The 18602-nt window shown below is 51.2% G+C and overlaps 4 protein-coding genes across 6 annotated transcripts in view; 1 reads left to right on the top strand and 3 right to left on the bottom strand.

The window, feature by feature from the left end:
* Positions 1–111: 111 nt before the first annotated feature.
* On the bottom strand, positions 112–7765 carry LOC131208770 (katanin p60 ATPase-containing subunit A1). 3 transcript variants are annotated; one of them, XM_058201653.1, is made up of 6 exons: positions 7572–7765; positions 7304–7376; positions 2200–2651; positions 983–1919; positions 682–915; positions 112–612 (listed from the first exon to the last, which is right to left on the bottom strand). In XM_058201653.1, exons 1-6 carry the CDS (start codon positions 7696–7698, stop codon positions 414–416), a joined length of 2022 nt encoding a protein of 673 aa, XP_058057636.1. In that variant the 5' UTR covers positions 7699–7765; the 3' UTR covers positions 112–413. The 3 variants fall into 3 exon arrangements, with proteins under 3 accessions (XP_058057636.1, XP_058057637.1, XP_058057635.1); XM_058201654.1 differs by having other exon boundaries at positions 2221–2651; XM_058201652.1 differs by having other exon boundaries at positions 983–1917; positions 2195–2651; positions 7304–7765.
* Positions 7766–11651: 3886 nt separating this feature from the next.
* Positions 11652–13836, bottom strand: LOC131212039 (another transcription unit protein). Its single transcript, XM_058205760.1, has 3 exons — positions 13736–13836; positions 13549–13660; positions 11652–13488 (listed from the first exon to the last, which is right to left on the bottom strand). Exons 1-3 carry the CDS (start codon positions 13764–13766, stop codon positions 11652–11654), a joined length of 1980 nt encoding a protein of 659 aa, XP_058061743.1. The 5' UTR covers positions 13767–13836.
* A 342-nt stretch (positions 13837–14178) lies between these two features.
* Positions 14179–16172, top strand: LOC131209018 (uncharacterized). Its single transcript, XM_058201983.1, has 3 exons — positions 14179–14682; positions 14832–15533; positions 15600–16172. Exons 1-3 carry the CDS (start codon positions 14356–14358, stop codon positions 15921–15923), a joined length of 1353 nt encoding a protein of 450 aa, XP_058057966.1. The 5' UTR covers positions 14179–14355; the 3' UTR covers positions 15924–16172.
* A 603-nt stretch (positions 16173–16775) lies between these two features.
* LOC131212862 (neuropeptides capa receptor) overlaps positions 16776–18602 on the bottom strand; it is a 22343-nt gene continuing 20516 nt past the window's right edge. Inside the window, exon 9 of the mRNA XM_058206916.1 lies at positions 16776–18396. Within this exon, the coding sequence (XP_058062899.1) occupies positions 17674–18396 (723 nt within the window). The 3' untranslated portion in view covers positions 16776–17673. The remainder of the gene's footprint in view (positions 18397–18602) is intronic.

The following is an 18602-nucleotide window of genomic DNA, read 5'->3' as shown; positions in this document are numbered from 1 at the left end:
TCGGAAACAATACTTACATTTTCAAACATCACTTTCTTTGGCAGCAGTTCGAATGTTCGAGCTTTTAAATGATGATTAATATACTTATTTATTGGTCTGTTACAAGGAGCTAAGAACAATAGGCAGTTGTACGCAACACTAAACCACGATCCTAACGGACTGAAACAATACAAAAGGCAACGTAACGAAAATGGGACGATTACTGTCCGAACATAGGTGCCTCCTTCCCTGGTGGATTGGATTGGGCCACTCAGGGTCCACCTGCCTTAATGGAGTGCGTTGGTGATACATTGCTTAGCTACAGCGAAAGAGAATTAGAGCTGAAGATTGCTTCGATGGAGGGTCGGGCCGGGCCTTGGAGGTTTTGAGCCGTCATTCGTCACAGATTCCCCCGGGCGGGTTTAGATGTAACACTAGCACGACCCGTACTCATCCATCCACGTTTCGTACCGTGTGACATCGTTGGCCGAAACGGATTTGCGCGTCTTGAGCATCGCATCCTGGAAGTCCTGGCCGGTCACGGGCAGGTCCACCTCTTCCCGGCGAATCATCTTGATTTCCGACGGGCTGAGACCGTTGATATGACGTCTCATTGCCATCATCGCGGCATCGCTACGAAAGGGAGGAGGTCCGCAGATCACGCACTGGCACTTTTCTCTGCCATTGGCGCGCGGTACTTACCGACAGACGTTAGCGATGTCCGACCCCGTGTACCCGTTCAGCTGATCGGCAACGCTGTCCGTGTTCAGGTCCGGCGATATACTGACACCCTTCAGACACAGCTCGAGCAGCGCCTTGCGAGTGTTATCGTTCGGAAGACCAATGTAGACGCGCTTCTCGAACCGTCGCCGGAACGCCTCGTCGATGTCCCAGGGATGGTTGGTGGCGGCCAGCACCATGATCACCTTCTCATCGCTGTAAAGACGGTATACGTAAGCTGGGCGGGACGATCGAAGCGGGTCGCCCTCCCTTTCGTACTCACTTCGCGGCATTCAGACCATCCATCTGGATCAGCAGTTCCGCCTTGAAGCGTCGGCTGGCCTCGTGCTCAGAGTCACTCCCACGGCAGGCACACAGTGAATCGATCTCGTCGATAAAGATCGTACTCGGAGCGTAGAAGCGGGCCATCTCGAACAGCAACCGGACCAGCTTCTCGCTCTCCCCCCGGTACTTGGACGTCAGGGTGCTCGAGGACACGTTGAAAAACGTGGTGCCGCACTCGGTTGCTACCGCTTTGGCGAGCATTGTTTTGCCCGTTCCCGGTGGGCCCACCATCAGCACACCCTTCCACGGCCGGCGGATACCGCGGAAAAAGTCCGGCAGTATCACCGGCAGCACGACCGCTTCCTGGAGGATCGCTTTCGCCTCGTTCAGTCCGGCCACATCGTTCCACTGGACGTTCGGGTTCTTCTGCAGCATGTCCTTCTCCAGCGTGTCGATCAGGTGCGGCTCGTAGCCGATCGCGTTGAACATCTTCGACGACTTCTCGAGCCGCTTCACGGGCGAGTGTTGCTGCTGGGGGGAGTTCTCCTCCACGGAGGTGACCTCCTGGTCGTCGGAGCCGCCACCCTCCTCGGAGGACGACTTTTTCGGGCGCTCCTTGATCTTCGAGGTGGCCAGTTTGCGCGCCCGGATGCGCTCCACCGAGCGGCTCTTACGAAGGGAAGATTTCTGGTGGCCACTGGTGCGGCTGCTGCGCCGGTCCGTGTTGGGCGTGTTCGAGGAGCTGGTATAGCCGATGCTGTGCTGGTGCGTCAGCGATGAGGTACTGTGGTGGTTGGAGTGATTGATGGAGGGCAGTGTCGGCTGTAGCTCCGGATCGCGCCGCCGGAGCGACGAGATCCAGCGCGAGTCCGTGGCCGTCGGAGGGGACGACGCATTCGAGGCAAGGTTTGCATGCCGCGGATTCGGGTGGACCTCTGAAATCGGAATAAGGTTAAGAGCGACGTATCAGGTATGTAATGCGGGCATACACTCCTTTATCGCGCCCCAGGATGTAGCGCAGCCCAAAGGAAGGAGGAATCGAGGTTAACGGCGACCCTTGGAAAGTGGCGCACACTCCTCCAAGAGGGCTGGTCCCTCATTAAAACACTCCCAATGGGTCTAGCCGGTGTGCTACTTAGTGTCGCACGGGTGCTCCACTTTCAGCGCCACCGATCTCTCTACCGCCACTACCTACGCAAGCAAATGGAACCTCACCAAGTAGTGGACCGCACTGACCTTGTGTCGGTATTTTGTTCTTCTGCAGGTTGACACGGATTGTCGACGAGCTGACCGCTCCGGCACCGACCAGGTTGCTGACGTTGCTGGTGCTCGTTGCCTTCTTCACGCCGAGCCCGACCATCGGGCCCCCGCGCATCATTCCGTCCCGATCCAGGGGGCCCAGTGGGCCCGCGCGCACATCGATCAGGCCACCGCCTCGTCCACTGCCGCCGCTGCCGCTACCACCGCCACCTCCAACGCTGTCTCCGCTGCCTCCACCGCCCGGAACACCTCCGCTGCCACCCGATCCGCTCGGCCCACCGCCGATCCTCGTCGGCCGATGTGTGGTCGTGGTGATTTTCGTGAACGCAAACGGTGCCAAATTATCCAGGATCAGCGTGTCCATCATGCGGGCCATATGCTGGAAGCCGGACGTGGACGGTGCCGAGCTGCGACGCACGGGAAGAGAAACGATACCAGACCCGTGTTAAAACGCTTAATTGCCCCAACCGCGAATTGGGGTTCGCTTCCATTTGCGCTTCTTGCGCCGAATGGGGTGACTTAAATGTAGGTTAGTGGTACGTTCGGATTTGATAAAATGGCGCAGGCAACACATTACTGTGCCCGATGGCGCTGTGGGAGTGGTTTATTATCTAGCGGAAGCAATTTACGTGTAAAAAAGAGCCCCGTGAGGGTCGTAAGTAGTACTCTCCGGGGAGTTATTACACACCGTATTACGGTGTGCTCCGCAGAGGTCTCAGTGTACTCGCTCCACGTGTAAGCTGGCACCACTTTTTTAAGGCAGATAGAGTTTCGTAAATCGCTAGGATCAATTGAAAACGTAATTGTTGAAAACTCTGTCGGATTGCCTTTCTTTGAAAGAACATTCAAGTAAGTAATTTATTTTCATTTTTAGTGTACAACTTTTTTAACTTAAAGTCGTAACAACTTGGTTCGTACCGTTTCTTTTTCGGGCGACAATCTCCCTTGGGACAAGCAAATTTTGTCACCTTTCGCCATCGTTCATTTTATTTAATGTACTTTACCTTCACCGGTAAAACAAATTGCATTCATTTCCTCAGTTTGACCTACTGCCGGCCGGGGACCACATGCTCGACAAAGGGTCTGCTGCTGTGACGAGGCCACAGATCCTGATAAACGATGGCTGCAGTTCGGAAACCTTCGGAGCAAGATTAGTCACCGCCCGCACGACCCACGTCAATGGCCGATAGAAATCTGGGACCCACGGCACACATGCCGTCTGGTGACCCTTTATGACACCCGTGATGTGAGCGTCACGGTTCCGCTTCTTCATACCGGTCATTTAGGGCTGGACATTCTTGAACCATATGCACGACAAGCCACGGTTTCGTGTGCCATGGCTCGGTGGTGCTCGAGAAATACTTTCGAGTGAATTAATTTAACGCCACAACCTTGTTTCGCTTCCAAACCATATTTTCTCACCGAAGGCTAGAGAACTGAGTGCAGTTTGCAAACGCGATATGAATTTTCTTCCTCCGGCAAAAGGACCTCCGAGACCGACCACCGATGGTGGGGGTCGCACAGCAGGAATGTTCCGAAGTGTGTTACGCGCCGGGTCACGGCATGTCACGGCCCCTTTGCGTGTCACGGTGATTATGAGTCGCTACAGGATGTGTATAGTAATTAACGTCCATCTTTTTCTTGCTCTCCGAATAGGAACTTCCCCTAAAATGTACTCTAACGATGTCAAGGTAAAGTGGGCTGATCGAAGGGAGCACTACGTGTGTCCTAAATCGTATGGCCAGATGGCCTTCAGCACGCATTGTCTCGATAAAAATGCGGTTATGGCTTATCCGGTTCGGGATTCCAAAAGTTCTAGACTTCAAGGTGAACGTAAAAAAATAAAATAAAAAACATAAAAAAATAAATAACGAAAAGTAAAAGTAACTGCGCAACAGTTTTTCCTCTTTACGGAAGTAAGGACGCCCCTCTACGAAATCCTTTCTTTTCTGGACTCTAAACTATAAAGTCATCCACAACAGGACATAGTGTCTTTGAAAACGGTTGAACGCGAGGCGAACTGAAGGACCTTCGTGGCAAGTGTCTCTGAAAACGTGTCCAAGATCTTGGCACTTGGAACAAGAAAACGGACGGATTCCGTGGTAATCGACCATGAATAAGCGCCAATTAGGGGAACCCGCTAGAGATCGCTAGAACAGCAAAATTGGCCCAAAACTGACCAAGCAACACTCAGAAAAGAGAAGTTTCATCAGGGGATGAAATAGGAATCCTCCGACGGATCGATAGAGCAATCTATTGCTGCCTTTGCCTTTCTGTCCTCTAAGTGGCCATTTCCGACTGCACACCATCAGGCAATGCAAAACGGATCGTAGTCCGATGGAAAGTGATGCATATTTTTCAATCAACACGCGACAGGCCGAGATTTGCTGGCCACTTTTCGCAATGCCGCCTGTTGGACGGTTGCAACCGGTCAACGACCCCGAATGCAGCCCCGATAACCCCACGGCTGTAACTTCGGGGTGTCTTCGGGGACGTGGAAGGAAGTTTAATTTTCACCCTTCGCCGTCCGTCCGTCCCGAGGGGCCCGCGTTTTGATCAATTATTTACGATCGGCCTACGGGATGTGCCGAGCGATGGCCGGAATTCAACCTCACGAGCCAACATGTTCTGCTGGCATAGAACAGGCAGTGTAGCAGGGGCCTGTGTGGTCATCGGCTCACCTGTGTGGCGAACCCACAACTAGGACAATGACTTCCGGGCCGGAAATCGCGGAACCGAGTGCAAGACAAATTTCTTTCTGCTACACTCTCGCGCATACCGCGAAGCGATTTACTGCATCGGGCCAGCAGTTTGTTTGATGGTTGGGCACAAAAACGGCGGTGGGACCGGTGGGCAAACTTTTGCAGGAGATTCAATGGAAAATTAATTTCAGACCAAGGGAAGTAGCAAGAACCGGGGCAAGTTCGGACACTGCTTGAGGTGTATTGAGTGAAAGTAGAGTTATTACATCTTCACATGCAGCTTTGTGGAGTAACGCTGGGCCCTGGTAGAGGTTCAATCAATGGCCCGTAACTAGAAGTGGACACGATAACCTTATTTCGCAGAGCCCTTCAACTACTTGAGCTAGGTTTTACGCTAGGAACGAAACGCTAGGTTTTAACTGGACAGAATGGACAGAAGAACGCTAGGTTTTAATTGGACAGAATATAACCTAAGTACCCACCAATAACAAGAGTAGACCACAGAAGACTTGCCTTGGGAGACTTGGACTACTCTTGGAGTCTTGCAAGAAGTCGACTACCGTATTTTTCCGTGTATAACGCGCACCCGTGTATAACGCGCACCCATATTTTACGAGAACAAAATTGGAAAACAAATTTTTTACTTTACATTTTTCAGATATGTGATATCCAACAAATATCAAATGATAATAATGTATTACTCTAAATACTCTATAAATATACTAAAGTAGACTAAAGATAAAATGCGTATACATTGCAAAAGACATACTAGTATTTTATATTTCGGAATAATCTTCAAACTCAGATTCATTGCTGTCTGACAAATTGATATTCTCCAATTGCTGTTCAATGTACTCCTCATTGTCACTCTCTGAAGAGTCCTCATAAATTGCGACATCTTCAGATCCATGCTGATGCCACATTTTTTAAATGATTTCACAACAACTTCTGTTTTAACTCCCTGCCATGACTTAAAAACGATATTGTATGGATAATTATATTCCTAACAAGTGTTTCATTTTATAATTTATTCAATAATACTATAGAATATGTACCTAAAAGGGCACATTTGTATGCTTGGAGGAGACAAAATGTTTACTACCCTTGTATAACGCGCACCCAGATTTTAGAGCTAAAAAAATTGGGAAAAAAGTGCGCGTTATACACGGAAAAATACGGTAATTTAAAAGGTTCACGGTATAATGACTATTAATTCAATGTAAGTGTTATAAAAGATGCTCACTACTCAAATAACTTGAAGAAGAGCTTACTTTTTAATGGGACCACATTCGTCGCATATCATTATCAACGATAAGAACAAAATTTGCATTCCTTCTGAGTTACTTCGCCGGATGGCGTGGTAACTACAAAACAACACCCATCCGTCCATTCGGCTATCTACGGCAACATCGTCCAACAGAGACCCTCACGCATACCAAAAATAGCCTTAGGCGTCCTGGCTGGCTCACCAACTGTCGAGCCTTTGGACTTGGTGATTAGTTTTAACCTCACTTTTGCCGACCCAACACACGGACCCCGAAGGCTGGCCGAAGAAAATGGTTGTGGTCTTCCGCATGAGTCCAAACGGAATGGCCGATGAAAAATCCACCCGCCACACACACGCCTGACGGTGGGATTTTCCAACACGGCCACGGGAGTTCATCAAACCTTTAGCTTTGTTTTCCCCTTTTTTCTCCCTCGCGCCCTCTGTTGTCCACTCCGTAGCGGACACTGACTCCCGGTGCCGCTGGAGGTTATTTACTTCGCCCACCGGCTGTCACGAACACACAAACACCATACGACCCCGACGGGTTCGGAAGGACCTCCTGATGGTGGTCACTGCGACTGCTACGGTGGGGCGGGTTGTATTTTCGCTAACGCCGCTACCGGTCAGCAGAACTCGGCGGGGCGATTGAAAGCAGAAATGCCGACAGCAGTAGGGTGCTATGTACAAAAGTGGTCCACATATCGGTCCGACTCCGACAACGATTAATCGACGGGCGAGCGTTTGGGTCCTCTCGGTGGTCTCGTGTCAACGCGCCAGAGTTCAATTAGTGGGTTTCGATCGATTTAAAGGCTGCCGGCGTCAGCTTGTGGGGCAAATGAACGCCAAAGCGTTGGAATTGTTTAAGACCATTTTTGGCACTCGAGCTGAAGGGGGTGTTGAGGATTCCACTTCGGGATTGTTCAACTTTCAAGGACCGCGATCAGCGATTGGTTACTCATTCAAGGACTACTTGATCTTGACGTCTGGAACGTAGGTTTCTTCGATTGGTTGATAAAAAATTGTAGCAAAATCATGATTGTAACTAGAAATAAAGGACACGTTAAAGGGCATTCCCCTTTCGGTTGCTTACCACTCGTGCAGGTTCCATAGCGAATGGTACGGCGTGTGGCGGATCGACTCGATGCTGTGTATCGGGACGGCCACTTCGTATTCCACGTGCACGTCGGACCGTTCCAGGGCCGGTTGGGAGTTCGAAACGGTACGAGACATTTTGTAGGTGCTAGCGTTAGTGGAAGTATGGTTGTGGTTTGGGGCCGTACCTGCCGTACCGCCCGCCCCAGGAGGGAATCCCGGGTGGTGCCCGGCCCGACCGTACGCTTCGTGCAGAGTGTTATTACCAGGGCCACTGGGCGGTGCGTACTCGTACGACGGCAGATGGTGGTGGTAACCGTGGTGGTACCCGTCGCTCATGGTCGTATTACGAGGTCCTCCAACAGCACCGGCACCACCGTACTGTACCAGCATCCGGCGATCAATTGCACATCAAGTAATGTCCACGCGACACCATTCGTGGGACCACTCAAATATTTCACCCCCGACCGAAGCACCTTTTCCAGCACTCGTTGTGACCCAAAGGACTCCTCACGGGAAAAAAATCAATCTCCGACAGGCCACTGAACGCAAAGCACTGAAGGCACACGGAATGACTCCCGCACGAGACCCTTTCCCGAGAGGTGACCGTTTCCGAGCGCGACCAAAAACCGACTGGTTTGTCGGACTTCAGATTGACCGCAGACCGACCCCACGCTGACCACACACTGACTTCGGTCAGTACGCAAACGCCTAGGCTCGACGCGAACGACACGACACCACGGGTTATTTACTCCCGAGGGGGCCATCAGAAAGGACGGAGGGCCGAATAAATAGCGCGGAATCACAAGTGGACCCCACGAGGTGTAAAACTATCCTTTTTTTACCGCCCCGGGGCTGCACGGGGACTAGAAAAGGAACCACACGCCACAGCCGAAGACGCTTCGCAGCCTAAACAGGGGGACCTTACTTCTTCGACAGAGACCCCCCAGTCGAGGCTCGACGAGGCTCGAACAGTTTTTAAGTCTCACCCAAAGGACCCGAAGGCATGGGCCAGCCCCAGGATGGTTGTTTCATGTTGGGTCTCTTCCGTTTCTTTCTGGTTTTCGGTTTCTTGGAGCCCCGCGCGCCACTTGTGACAAGGCGTTGTGATTGAGCCGAACGGTGCGTGTTGCCGGGACCTTGCTGGGCAGGCAGGTTGGGGGCCGATTTGACGCAAGGACTTAATTATCGGGTGCGTTCGGAGGGGTTCGGTGGCGGTGCAATAGACGTCTCCAAGAAACCCGCAAGCGAATCGATTACGGTCGCCTTAGCGGAAAAAAGTCGGCTCCTTACGGCTTCGTCTGGCGGGAAACTGGAAAAACTAGAGCAAATTGTTGGAATGTGGAACCGAACAGCTCACGATGGTACGCAGGGCGAAACGCAAGTATGCCAACGGTTTGTGGACAGTTTCTAATAGGGTTATTGTTAATAGCACACACATTTTTGGGGGACCAAAAAAATCTGGTCACGTTTCGGTTATGCTCCGGTCTCTTCTTTCTTCGTTTCAAGCGAAGTAAATTGTGTCAGAAGCGTATTGTGAGCTGCAAAGAACGCAAAGGCTAAGGAAAATGTGTCACTATTTGCTCATTGCCCAGTTACTTCAGTAATGATCTTATTTTTCGATGATTCCTTTGAGCGTAGATTCCAATTAGTCGAAATTGGCAAAAATTCGTTCGATTCGTTGAAACAACAGTCCTCCTTCCTTCTAATTGAACTTTATTCCAATGGAATAAAATATTTTAATCAATATAATCAAACAGAACTGAAAGATGCTTTACTTTGATGGTTAGCTGATGTTTCAACAAACACTTATAAATCATGTAAACGAGATAGGGGCCCTCAGTAGGCAACGGAAAAAGGCGAAAAACCGCTGCGGTAAACCAACTGCCAGCGTACCATCAGAGGATGCTCTGGTCAAATAAATAATAAACGCAATCGATACAAAAATCCTTCCTCCCCAAGAGTGTTATTGGTTGAAGAAGCAACAAGAAAAGGGGAGAAAAAGTTGTTCCGAAAATTACATTCCAACTGCGCGGAGACTCGCAGTGTACCTTGGTTCGTCTTGTCTCCGTACAATCGAAATGAACCTCTGAGATTTTCGTCTGTTTTGAAAAGTTATAGAAAAAAACACTTCCAACGCCATTCCTTCGGCGCTGTTTCTTTGTTTGCTTCACAAATAAATCTGTTGATTTATATTTATTAACTGGACCCGTTCCCAGCCCGTATGAGGATACTCACGATTCCACGATGGACAGAAAGGAAACTGTTGAATCTAGCGTGCGAAGGGTAGTGTTCCTTCGCACGACCATCTTCTCGCGCGTGATTCGCCGGTACGTTTCGTCACGTCGCATCCTGGCCCCACCGAAGGACTCGCTAAGGAACGGACTGCTCTTCGATCCACGCACCAACACCAACAGTGGACACTCGGGTAATTCTATTTTCGAACGCAATCGGAAGAGGCAGCTTGGCAGAGGCCCGCTCTTGGCAGCTGATGGTGGACTTTTTTCGACCTCAGTGCCAACTAGACGGCGCTTCCAATGATATTTATCGACAATGCACTTTTTGCCGATCTCTAACCAACATTTAAGACACAACACTTACACCAGCAGCCTTTTGATTGATAAGGAACACTTTGTACCATAAAGCTATCACATACGAAAAGCGCCACGAAATTGTAGCAAATGTGTGCGAAACAGCCTCAGCGCTCAGCATCCAACCGTAAAAATCAGATGCGAGTGGGAGAAATTGACCTTACACTCTATATAAACGAATGAAACCACATCACCTTCAATTTACTGCGTCGCACAACTTATGAACGAATTAAGAAACCCAGAAGGCGGTGTCTGTCTGTCACTTTTATTATCGGACGATGTCGCGAGACCAAGACGCTCGGCGAGTTAATCTCTGAGATGCACGGAGGCACCAAATCTCCCGTGGACAGGAGGATTTTTAACCCGGGAAGTTCGGACTTATCCGATTGTTATGACGCCTTCAACGTCCGAAGATGGTGGGGGCAGTCAATTCTTTGCCGAAAACGGAACACACCCGCCCCGTAGCTGTAGACAGATAAAAGCCAGCCGGAAGATCGGTGTACAATTTCGCACAACCAGCCAGAGACTGGGGCGGGCACATTGACACACTGTGCAAGTGCAAGGACATGCGCAGATTCCTGGTTCAAGCTGACGGACGATGGCCGGTCTATTTGAAAGGCACCGTAGCACAGGGCCTATGGCATATGCACACACCGATGCAGTTTTATCGCCTGACCAATTTGACTGCGCCGAGCTCCGGACCGGAAGAGACCGCAACATATGACCGTTGTGTGCACCCGTTGCATGTCTGGTAGAGTCAATGAACCCTTTGTGTCTGGTTTTTGTTATGACCCAATGTTTGTACGTCGAATGAGAAACAAATAGATTTTATAATGCATCATACATAAATAAGATGAATAATATGCTTTTTAAAGGCAGCTTCTAATTGAATATTGCTACACGGCAATCCAGCGCGTTTCAGTTCCTACGCTAACGGCAGTTGGCAATCGATCATCATCAACCTGCAGCAGAAAGGACATCGATTGACTTCCGCACCCGTTAATGCTCATCGCACCAGAGATTGTTGTCTTCGTTGCTACATACTTGACCCAGTTCGGTTAGTCCATTAACCTGTCCCAATTCGGTCGACATTGAAATTCGGGGTAGGTTAGTTAACTTCCAGCCGTATGACGTTCGTAACTGAGCTTTCGTAACTCTCCGACGAGGAGTAGACACCCATAGAGCGGTAAAAAGCGGTGCGTGTACTTACATTCTGGTTCGACGGAACACCACGCGGTCCGGGGCCATTTTCTCGAACACAGACGGCAGCGATGGTATCGATGAGAATAACATTTCTTCTCCGAAACAAGCACTTACTAAAACTATTTCAATGCTTAACGTGCATAAACAAAATCTGGCGCTTTATATGCTAGTTAAATCTAGAATCACTTATTATCACTTCACGTTCTACATGTCGGAGGTCACTTTATTGCCGTGACGGACAGATTCGTAAAACGCTTCCTCGTGCAAGGGCAGTTATGGACTGAAACTCTTGTCGAGAGTTCGGCCTACGGCACGCGCTCCGTTGCTCGCGGCGAGCGTGACACAGAGAATGTTTATGGGTCATCAACAGATTACCATGACGATAATCCGTCGTTTGTGTACTTCCGGTGGAAGCGCGCTCAAGAGAGGGATTTACTAAAAATGGAACATGAGAAGGTTGATCTAAAAATAAGTGACCAACAAATAAGATATGAAGAATTTTAAGTTCAATACATTTGTTTTCCGTTTTATTAAATGTAATAACATACATGTCTAGTCGTCACTATCGTCACCGGACTGGGTGTTACCACCAGTGCCACCGCCGCTCTTCTCACTTCCCGAACCTTCGCCACCGGAACCGGTGCCGGAACCAGAGTTTGATCGGGAGCGTGATCCTCGCTCCGAATGCTCGGAGCCCGAACCGGCATCGCTATCATCGGAAGCGGCCAACGATTTGCGGGCCTTTTTCTTGTCGATGTTCTTCTTTCGGCGGCCCATTTCCACATCCGAACCCTCCTCGTCCGACGAGTAGATGGCCGTACTCTGCCGGCCAGCCTTGAGCGCTTTGTCGCCCTTAAACTTGTTCTTGATGGCCGCAATCGAGATGCCGCCCTCGTCCTCGGAACCCTCGTCATGATGATAAGCGTTGCTGGCACCGGCTCCGGAATCGCGACTTCGTTTCGGTTTCGTTGACGTTGGCTTGGCGCGCATGGCCATCCGCAGCTTCTCTTCCTCCTTCTTCAGATTCTGCTTCCGATCGGCGTCCGGATCGGCACCGACCTGGGTGAGAATCTTAATGCCGGACGTTTTCTGCGAGCGATCGGCCAGCGAAATCAGCATCTTCTGATGCGTGAACGATTCGGTCGAATGTGGCCGGAATGTTAGCTTCGTGCGGAACACCGACTGACCCTGCAAACCGGTACCCTGGCGGATGAACAGATGGTTGTGATCACCTTGCAGCGGTTGACGGTACACGTCGAAGATTTCGGACCCCAGGTGCAAACTCATACTTCCGTCGGACCACTTCACGAACCGTGCGTTCGTTTCGCGCTGTGCATTGCCTTTCGCGTCGATGTTGTTCCTCCAGCGGATCGTGTTCTCCACCTTCAGCTTCAACCGCTGTCGTCCTTCCTCGTCCAGCGTTTCCTCTTCGTCAATCTCATCCTCGTACGTATCGGCATCGAAAGGGCGCGTTTCAACCGACAGGAAATTGGGTAGCTTCACAAAGTGTATGTCACGCCCGAGATCGGTCACGATACGCGGGATCTCCACGTCGATACGCGTCTCCGGAATGGGTTCCTGTTCCGGTTCGGTTTCTTTCGGTTCTTCCCACCGCGCTAGCCGCTCCCCACCGGTTCCTTCCTCATCCGATGAGCGCCGATAACTGTCGCGACTCCGACTGCGACTACGACTCCTCGAGCGGTCCCGCTTGGTCTCCTCCTGCTTTCGGCGCTGTTCGTCCTCGAGGTCGTCCAGCTCGTCACGCTCGCGCGTACCAGGGCTTCCTTTGGCCGAGCCACCATCCTCATCGGAGCTGATATCCGCCGCATCACCGAACAGTGCATCGGCCGTCACGTCTTTGCCCTTTGCCGGGCTCACTTCCTCCTCCGAATCGGTATCGATCAACTTGTTCTTTTTCTGTTCCTTTTTGTTTTCAACAGCATCTTCCCCCTCCGAATCACTGGCTCGTTTACGTTTCACACCGGATTCTACCGATCCTGAACGACTCCGGCCGGAACCCGAACGGACCGATCGAGAACGCGAGCGGGACTTCCTGGGCGAACCGGGTGACCCGGATGCAGCTGATCCACTGCGGGACCGATTTGCCGGTGTTCCACTGCGCGAGCGATTCTGTGGCGTACCGCTACGCGACCGATCACTACCGGATCGCGACCGAGATCTCGAACCTGATCCGGACCTTTGCGATCCGGCCCGTGACCCGGAACCGCTGCGCGATCGGCTGTCACGCTTCTGTTGGCTGTTTGGCGTCGGCGACCGACTGCCGGAAGGCGAACGGGCACCGGATGCCGCTGAACCAGACCGCGAACGCTGCGAACCGACCGAGTTCGAACGGCTGCTTCTATTGTGTGCTGGCGATCCAGATCGTGACCTGCAAACCAAATCCAATCGTAGACAATGAAGTGTCGAAAACAAAGGACACCATGCTTACCGTGAGTCATGATGTTCTAACGAAAATCCCGGAGTAGGAGCCACTTGGGGCGTTCCGCTGCGACTGCGACTGTTGCTCCGACTACGGCTCCCGCCCGATTCCGATTCCGAACCTATTGAGGAGAGGAAGCAGAAAAACTTTGTTCATACGGTGGAACCGTTTTGGCGGCTCAAACTCCGGCACTAACCTGACCCATCGGATTCCGTTTCACGTCCCATAGATGTGCCTGAGTCTGTTTAAAGGCGCTTTAACTCCGACTTCGTGTTGAACAAACTTTACCAAATCGGCTTCGAAAACACAGTGCGGTAAATTGACATTTGGCGTGCTCGCCACAGCAAAACAACCGCATTCAGCCAAACACTCTATTCAGTACGCAGCCAGCAAGATTTGAATTTCAGACGACCGCAATTGATCGAGCGTGTTTTCCGCACATTGCCTGGAGACTTCTCTTTTTATGGTCTTAACACGAAAAATATAAGAAACGATCTTCAGTATCAACAAAACGGATAAAGAGGGAAAAGCGTAAAAAACAAAGTTGCAGGGGATAGAGAAAAGGGCTAAGATCACGCACACAACGTGGGCTGTCAAAAGCGTCAAGGCCAAGCCGTCAGTAAAAGAAAAACAACCAGAAGTACAAATTGGTTGCGTCGAAAGGGGCAACTATTTTGCTCCGCCGAAAGTTATATTTTTGTCCAGTTTTTCGCATTCGCCCCGCACTTGTTGAATTCTTTCCTGTGGCCATACTTCAATAGAGACGTGAACGGAACCGCAGCCCCACCGTCGATGAACCAGTGAGCTCGGCAAGCGATGTGGAAATATGTTTCCCGTCGTATACGAGATGTGTACGACAAGACCGCCAATGTCCTAGAAGTACGGCGCACCTGGAACTGTGGACCGGGGGAGCGGTTCTGTGTGGAAAAACCATCGGAAGAGGGTGCGCCAACCGGAAGCGACGACCATGGGGCGAATGGAAGGCGCTACTGCTTGCTGCACGTTGTCCGGCCCATGCGCCAGCTGGACCGCGGGCCACGCAAGGAGTACGGAACCGGATCAAATCAGTCCGATCAGGAGGGCTTCCATCGGCAGGAGCCACCGTTCCAGTTCCAGCACTCGTGGTATGGAGCAATAACATGGGTAAGTGCTGATTCACGGCTTATTTTGGGGGGCCGAAACGGATCGTGGACGCTAATCAATCGTAAACAAGTCGCGAAACACGTTTCAGCGATAAGCGGAAGGGGTTTTATCGCCGGCAGCCCTAACCAATCGCTATCTTTCTCCGCCAGACAAGCGCCATTATCTGCGGCTGGTACGCGAGCCAGTTGATGTGTCTCAATCGGCGGACACAGCGGCTGGACCATCGCGGAGGACGCTGCTTTTCGTCGCACCTACTTCGCACCGCTTCGGCCGAACACGGCCGTCTGCCGGCCCGCCATTGTAAGGTGCTGTCGGCATTGTTTGGTCGGAAAGCGGGCACTGCTAACGCTTCACCTCGCTTTGACGGACCACCGCCGCCTCCCATCGCAGAGCCGAAGGACCACCAACAACATCAGCACCACCGTCACCGTGGTGTGCGTCCTTCATTCGGTGTCTTCGGTGGTCTTCCGTTCGGTGAGTTCGTTGATTACACCGATCCACACAAAACCGTGCTGCAAAACTTCGCGTACCGTATCAACAATGAGCGGAAACCGACGACTGGTGCTGTTTACGTGCCGGAAGAGGTACCCGTCAGCGTTAGCGCCGCACCGGTTAAACCGGAAGCCGTGCCCCACGCACAGCCGGAAACTGTCGAATCAGCGTTCGGGAACTTGCTCTCCGTTTTGGGGGAGATTGAGTATCAGCTGGGCTGCCGGAATCTGGAACTGGGCGAGTATTCCGCAGCCGTTTCCCACCTGAAGCTTGGTGCCAGTCATCAGCACGCCGGTGCAGCGTTCAATTTGGGCATTTGCTATGAACAGGGCTATGGCCTGTCGAAGGATTTGCATATGGTAAGTGTATCGGAGCGGTAGCCGCTTGTAAAACTACCATCGCTTACTTTGAGCTCTTCCCCACAGGCCATGGAGTGCTATCAGCTGGCCGCCGATCAGGGCCACCCGCAGGCGATGTACAACCTGGGCGTGTTTTACGCCCGTGGAATCGCCGGTCTACGTCCGAGTCGTTCGATGGCCAAAAAGTGTTTCCTCGCCGCTGCCGAGCTCGGTCTGGAGGAAGCAATCCGGGCCCTCGGACCGAAGTATCGTCCACCGCAGCTAGCTAGGCGTCCCAGCGTTGACCAGCCTTCGGTCAATTTTACACTCGTAAACATCAACGATCAGTTTCACGCCGAGAAGCGCAACGAAGATTGGTCGCAGCTGCATCTTGTGGCCGCCAGAGGATAGTGATCCTGTTATTGGTAGTACCGGTACCTGATGTCCACAGGTATATGGTGTAATGCTACGCTTTTTTCCTGCCGTCAGCTTACACATTGGATTTTTTTTATTGGCCAGAAGCAATTAGACTTCGCAGGAAAAAGGCGACCTATTTTGTATTTTCATCATCTCATGGTGTGTGTTTATTTTTTGTTTAATTACTGGTCCAGGATCCAAGATCCTCGGTTTGAAAGTCAATAAAGAGGTTTACTAAAGTAACACCACACCGTATTCTCATCATTAAGCCGTTATTTTGTTGCCGAAACAAGGCTCGGGATATCGATCGTGTCTATGACCAAGTTTGTGACCCCTACCGTAATTTGTAGGCCTTCATCAAACATGGGCATCGTACCGCTGAGCTTCGCGAAGGAAGTATCAGGAGCAAATTGAAAGCCAAATTACCCTAATCGGACACGTGCCGCGCGTGCCGGAACAACTTTTGACCCTACGGTGGTCAAATGGAACACGTAATCTGCCTTGATTGAGTCAAAAAAGGGCAAGGCCGTGGCCGTGACGTAGATCAGTGAACATCAAACACGAACAATGCCGGTGATGATGAGTGGGAAACGCTTTGCATCCCGGTGAGCATCTTTCTCCCATTCCGGCATCAGTTCCTATCCGGCGAATTTCCTGCAGCGAAGCACGTAGCCGGACTAGCAACAAACTTTTACACTCAAACCACATCCTGCGGAACTTACCTATCCATCAAAAGGAAGCCCTGCGGCCACCCTTGCCCACACAAACGCACATTCGCTGCTACAATAGTCTTAATCATTTATTTATCTTCGCCAACATACAACAAACAAGCGGTCGGTGTTTATATTTTCGTGTTTTTTTTTTGTATGGCGCCGTTAAAGACTCATAAAGTCCGGTGGCCGAATTCTTTCGTGTTCGCTACCAATTTTTATATTTGACCGTGAGCTGTACGGGCGGGCGGATAACCTGTTGGAGAAGCCGCTTATTTATGGTACAGTGTAGCTGCGGTGAAGCGAAAAATTGGAACACACATCCGGGGTGGTCAATAAAACCGAGAAAATAATCTCCTCGGTCCCAGACGTTCGGGGGGCCCCTTCAGGCATCCCAATAGTTCGCTTGCTGGTGTTGCTCATCTTTTATGACGGTCGTCAATCGGAGGATGCGCGATCGATCACCACCGGAAGCCAGCGGGACCCGATAAAGATGGGATTTTCTGTACAAGCGCACCTATCCGATCCATTTGCATGGCCTTTAAAGAACAATATGTTCCGTCGATGCTCGATCTCCCTCACGGTGGGCTACCGGGAAACCTGGGCCATCACGGAGGTCAGCATAAAAAAGCGCTTCGTCAAAGGACCTCCCTTTCTCGCTGTGCTCACTCGTCGCTATCAGTCCATCGTTTGTTTGGAGATTATACATCTTTGTACCTTTTAAGTTACGAGCACGCTCTCGGTCTCGTCTACCAGTACCGTGTTTTTAGCTGCCTTATTTACCTAAATTAAACATAACGTAGCGTTTATGTTAGCGCATTTCCCCTGCGGCTTCTGTAAATTTGGCTTATCGTACGACCGAAACGTGTGGTTTGTTGGTTGGTTAAGCTCATCATCACATGGGTTTGTTACAGCCACCCGGCTTAGATCGTTTAGCTGATATTCTTCGTGTTGAGTGGTTTTTTCGTCTAAAAGAATAACAATAAAACACCAACAATTGCCACACGGTGGGGCTGGAGTTGGTAATACTGTCGTTAAATACACGTTTCCCGTTTTGCATCTGGTAGCAGGTTGGTGGTGCCATCGTCGGTGGTACCTCCACAGCGCAGACTACTCCGAGGGTTCTCCGGAGGTTGGTTGGCCATGGCCATTGGACCAAATCGCTCCAGCTCAGGTCCGTCGTTCCGGCTGCTACCGGAGTGTCGTTTCGGTGCCTGAACTCGGTGAGATTCATCCTCCAGGTCTACGGTGATGGTTGGTAGCGGTAGCAACGGTGTCGCCGATCCGTTCACCAGCTCTTGCCGTTCGTCGCCCGGTGGCAGTAGGCTGTGCTCGGGTGAGTACTGGTCGTCGCCATAGTTTCTATTGTTACACACGTTACTGTTGTTATTGCTGTGGTGAGCGTTGTCGTTAACATTGTTGCAGCTCCCATTGCCGTTGTGGCCGGCCGGTGGTGGTTGAAGGGTCCGATCCGTGTCCGAGTTCGGCTTATCGATACTTATCAGTGGCGCCCGCAGGCTGCTCGCATCCGCGACGGTCGATGTGCTCGAGACGACCGTCGTCACGAGCGTCGAAGCGGAGGTCGTATAGCACCGGGGCCGCCCATTCAGATTGTTCTCCAGCATGACGACGATGTCGGTGGTAAGATTGGGCGACAGGGAGTTCCGGTTGCTGGGATGGTTGTTGCCGATCTGGAGCACGCGAGGTAAGAAACAGGGAAATAATTTATTACTTTTCTTGCTGCTTTCCAGTGTTCTCTTCCTTTAGTGAGCTGTAAAGGGCACCCACGGCAACAGAGTGGACAGAGTGGACAACACATCAATCGTAAGGTGCGGTCAGGTAGCCTGAAGGAATTCGATATCCCGGTAGCGGATGTCCCGGTACGTCTATGAGCGGCAGATTAAAAACATATGGCACACAATCTATTGTCGGTTACGATGGCGTACAGGGTGTCCATTAACAA

Source organism: Anopheles bellator, chromosome 2 (assembly GCF_943735745.2).
Source record: "Anopheles bellator chromosome 2, idAnoBellAS_SP24_06.2, whole genome shotgun sequence".
Taxonomy (NCBI): Eukaryota; Metazoa; Arthropoda; class Insecta; order Diptera; family Culicidae; genus Anopheles; species Anopheles bellator.
This window is presented reverse-complemented; position numbering and strand designations above follow the sequence as displayed.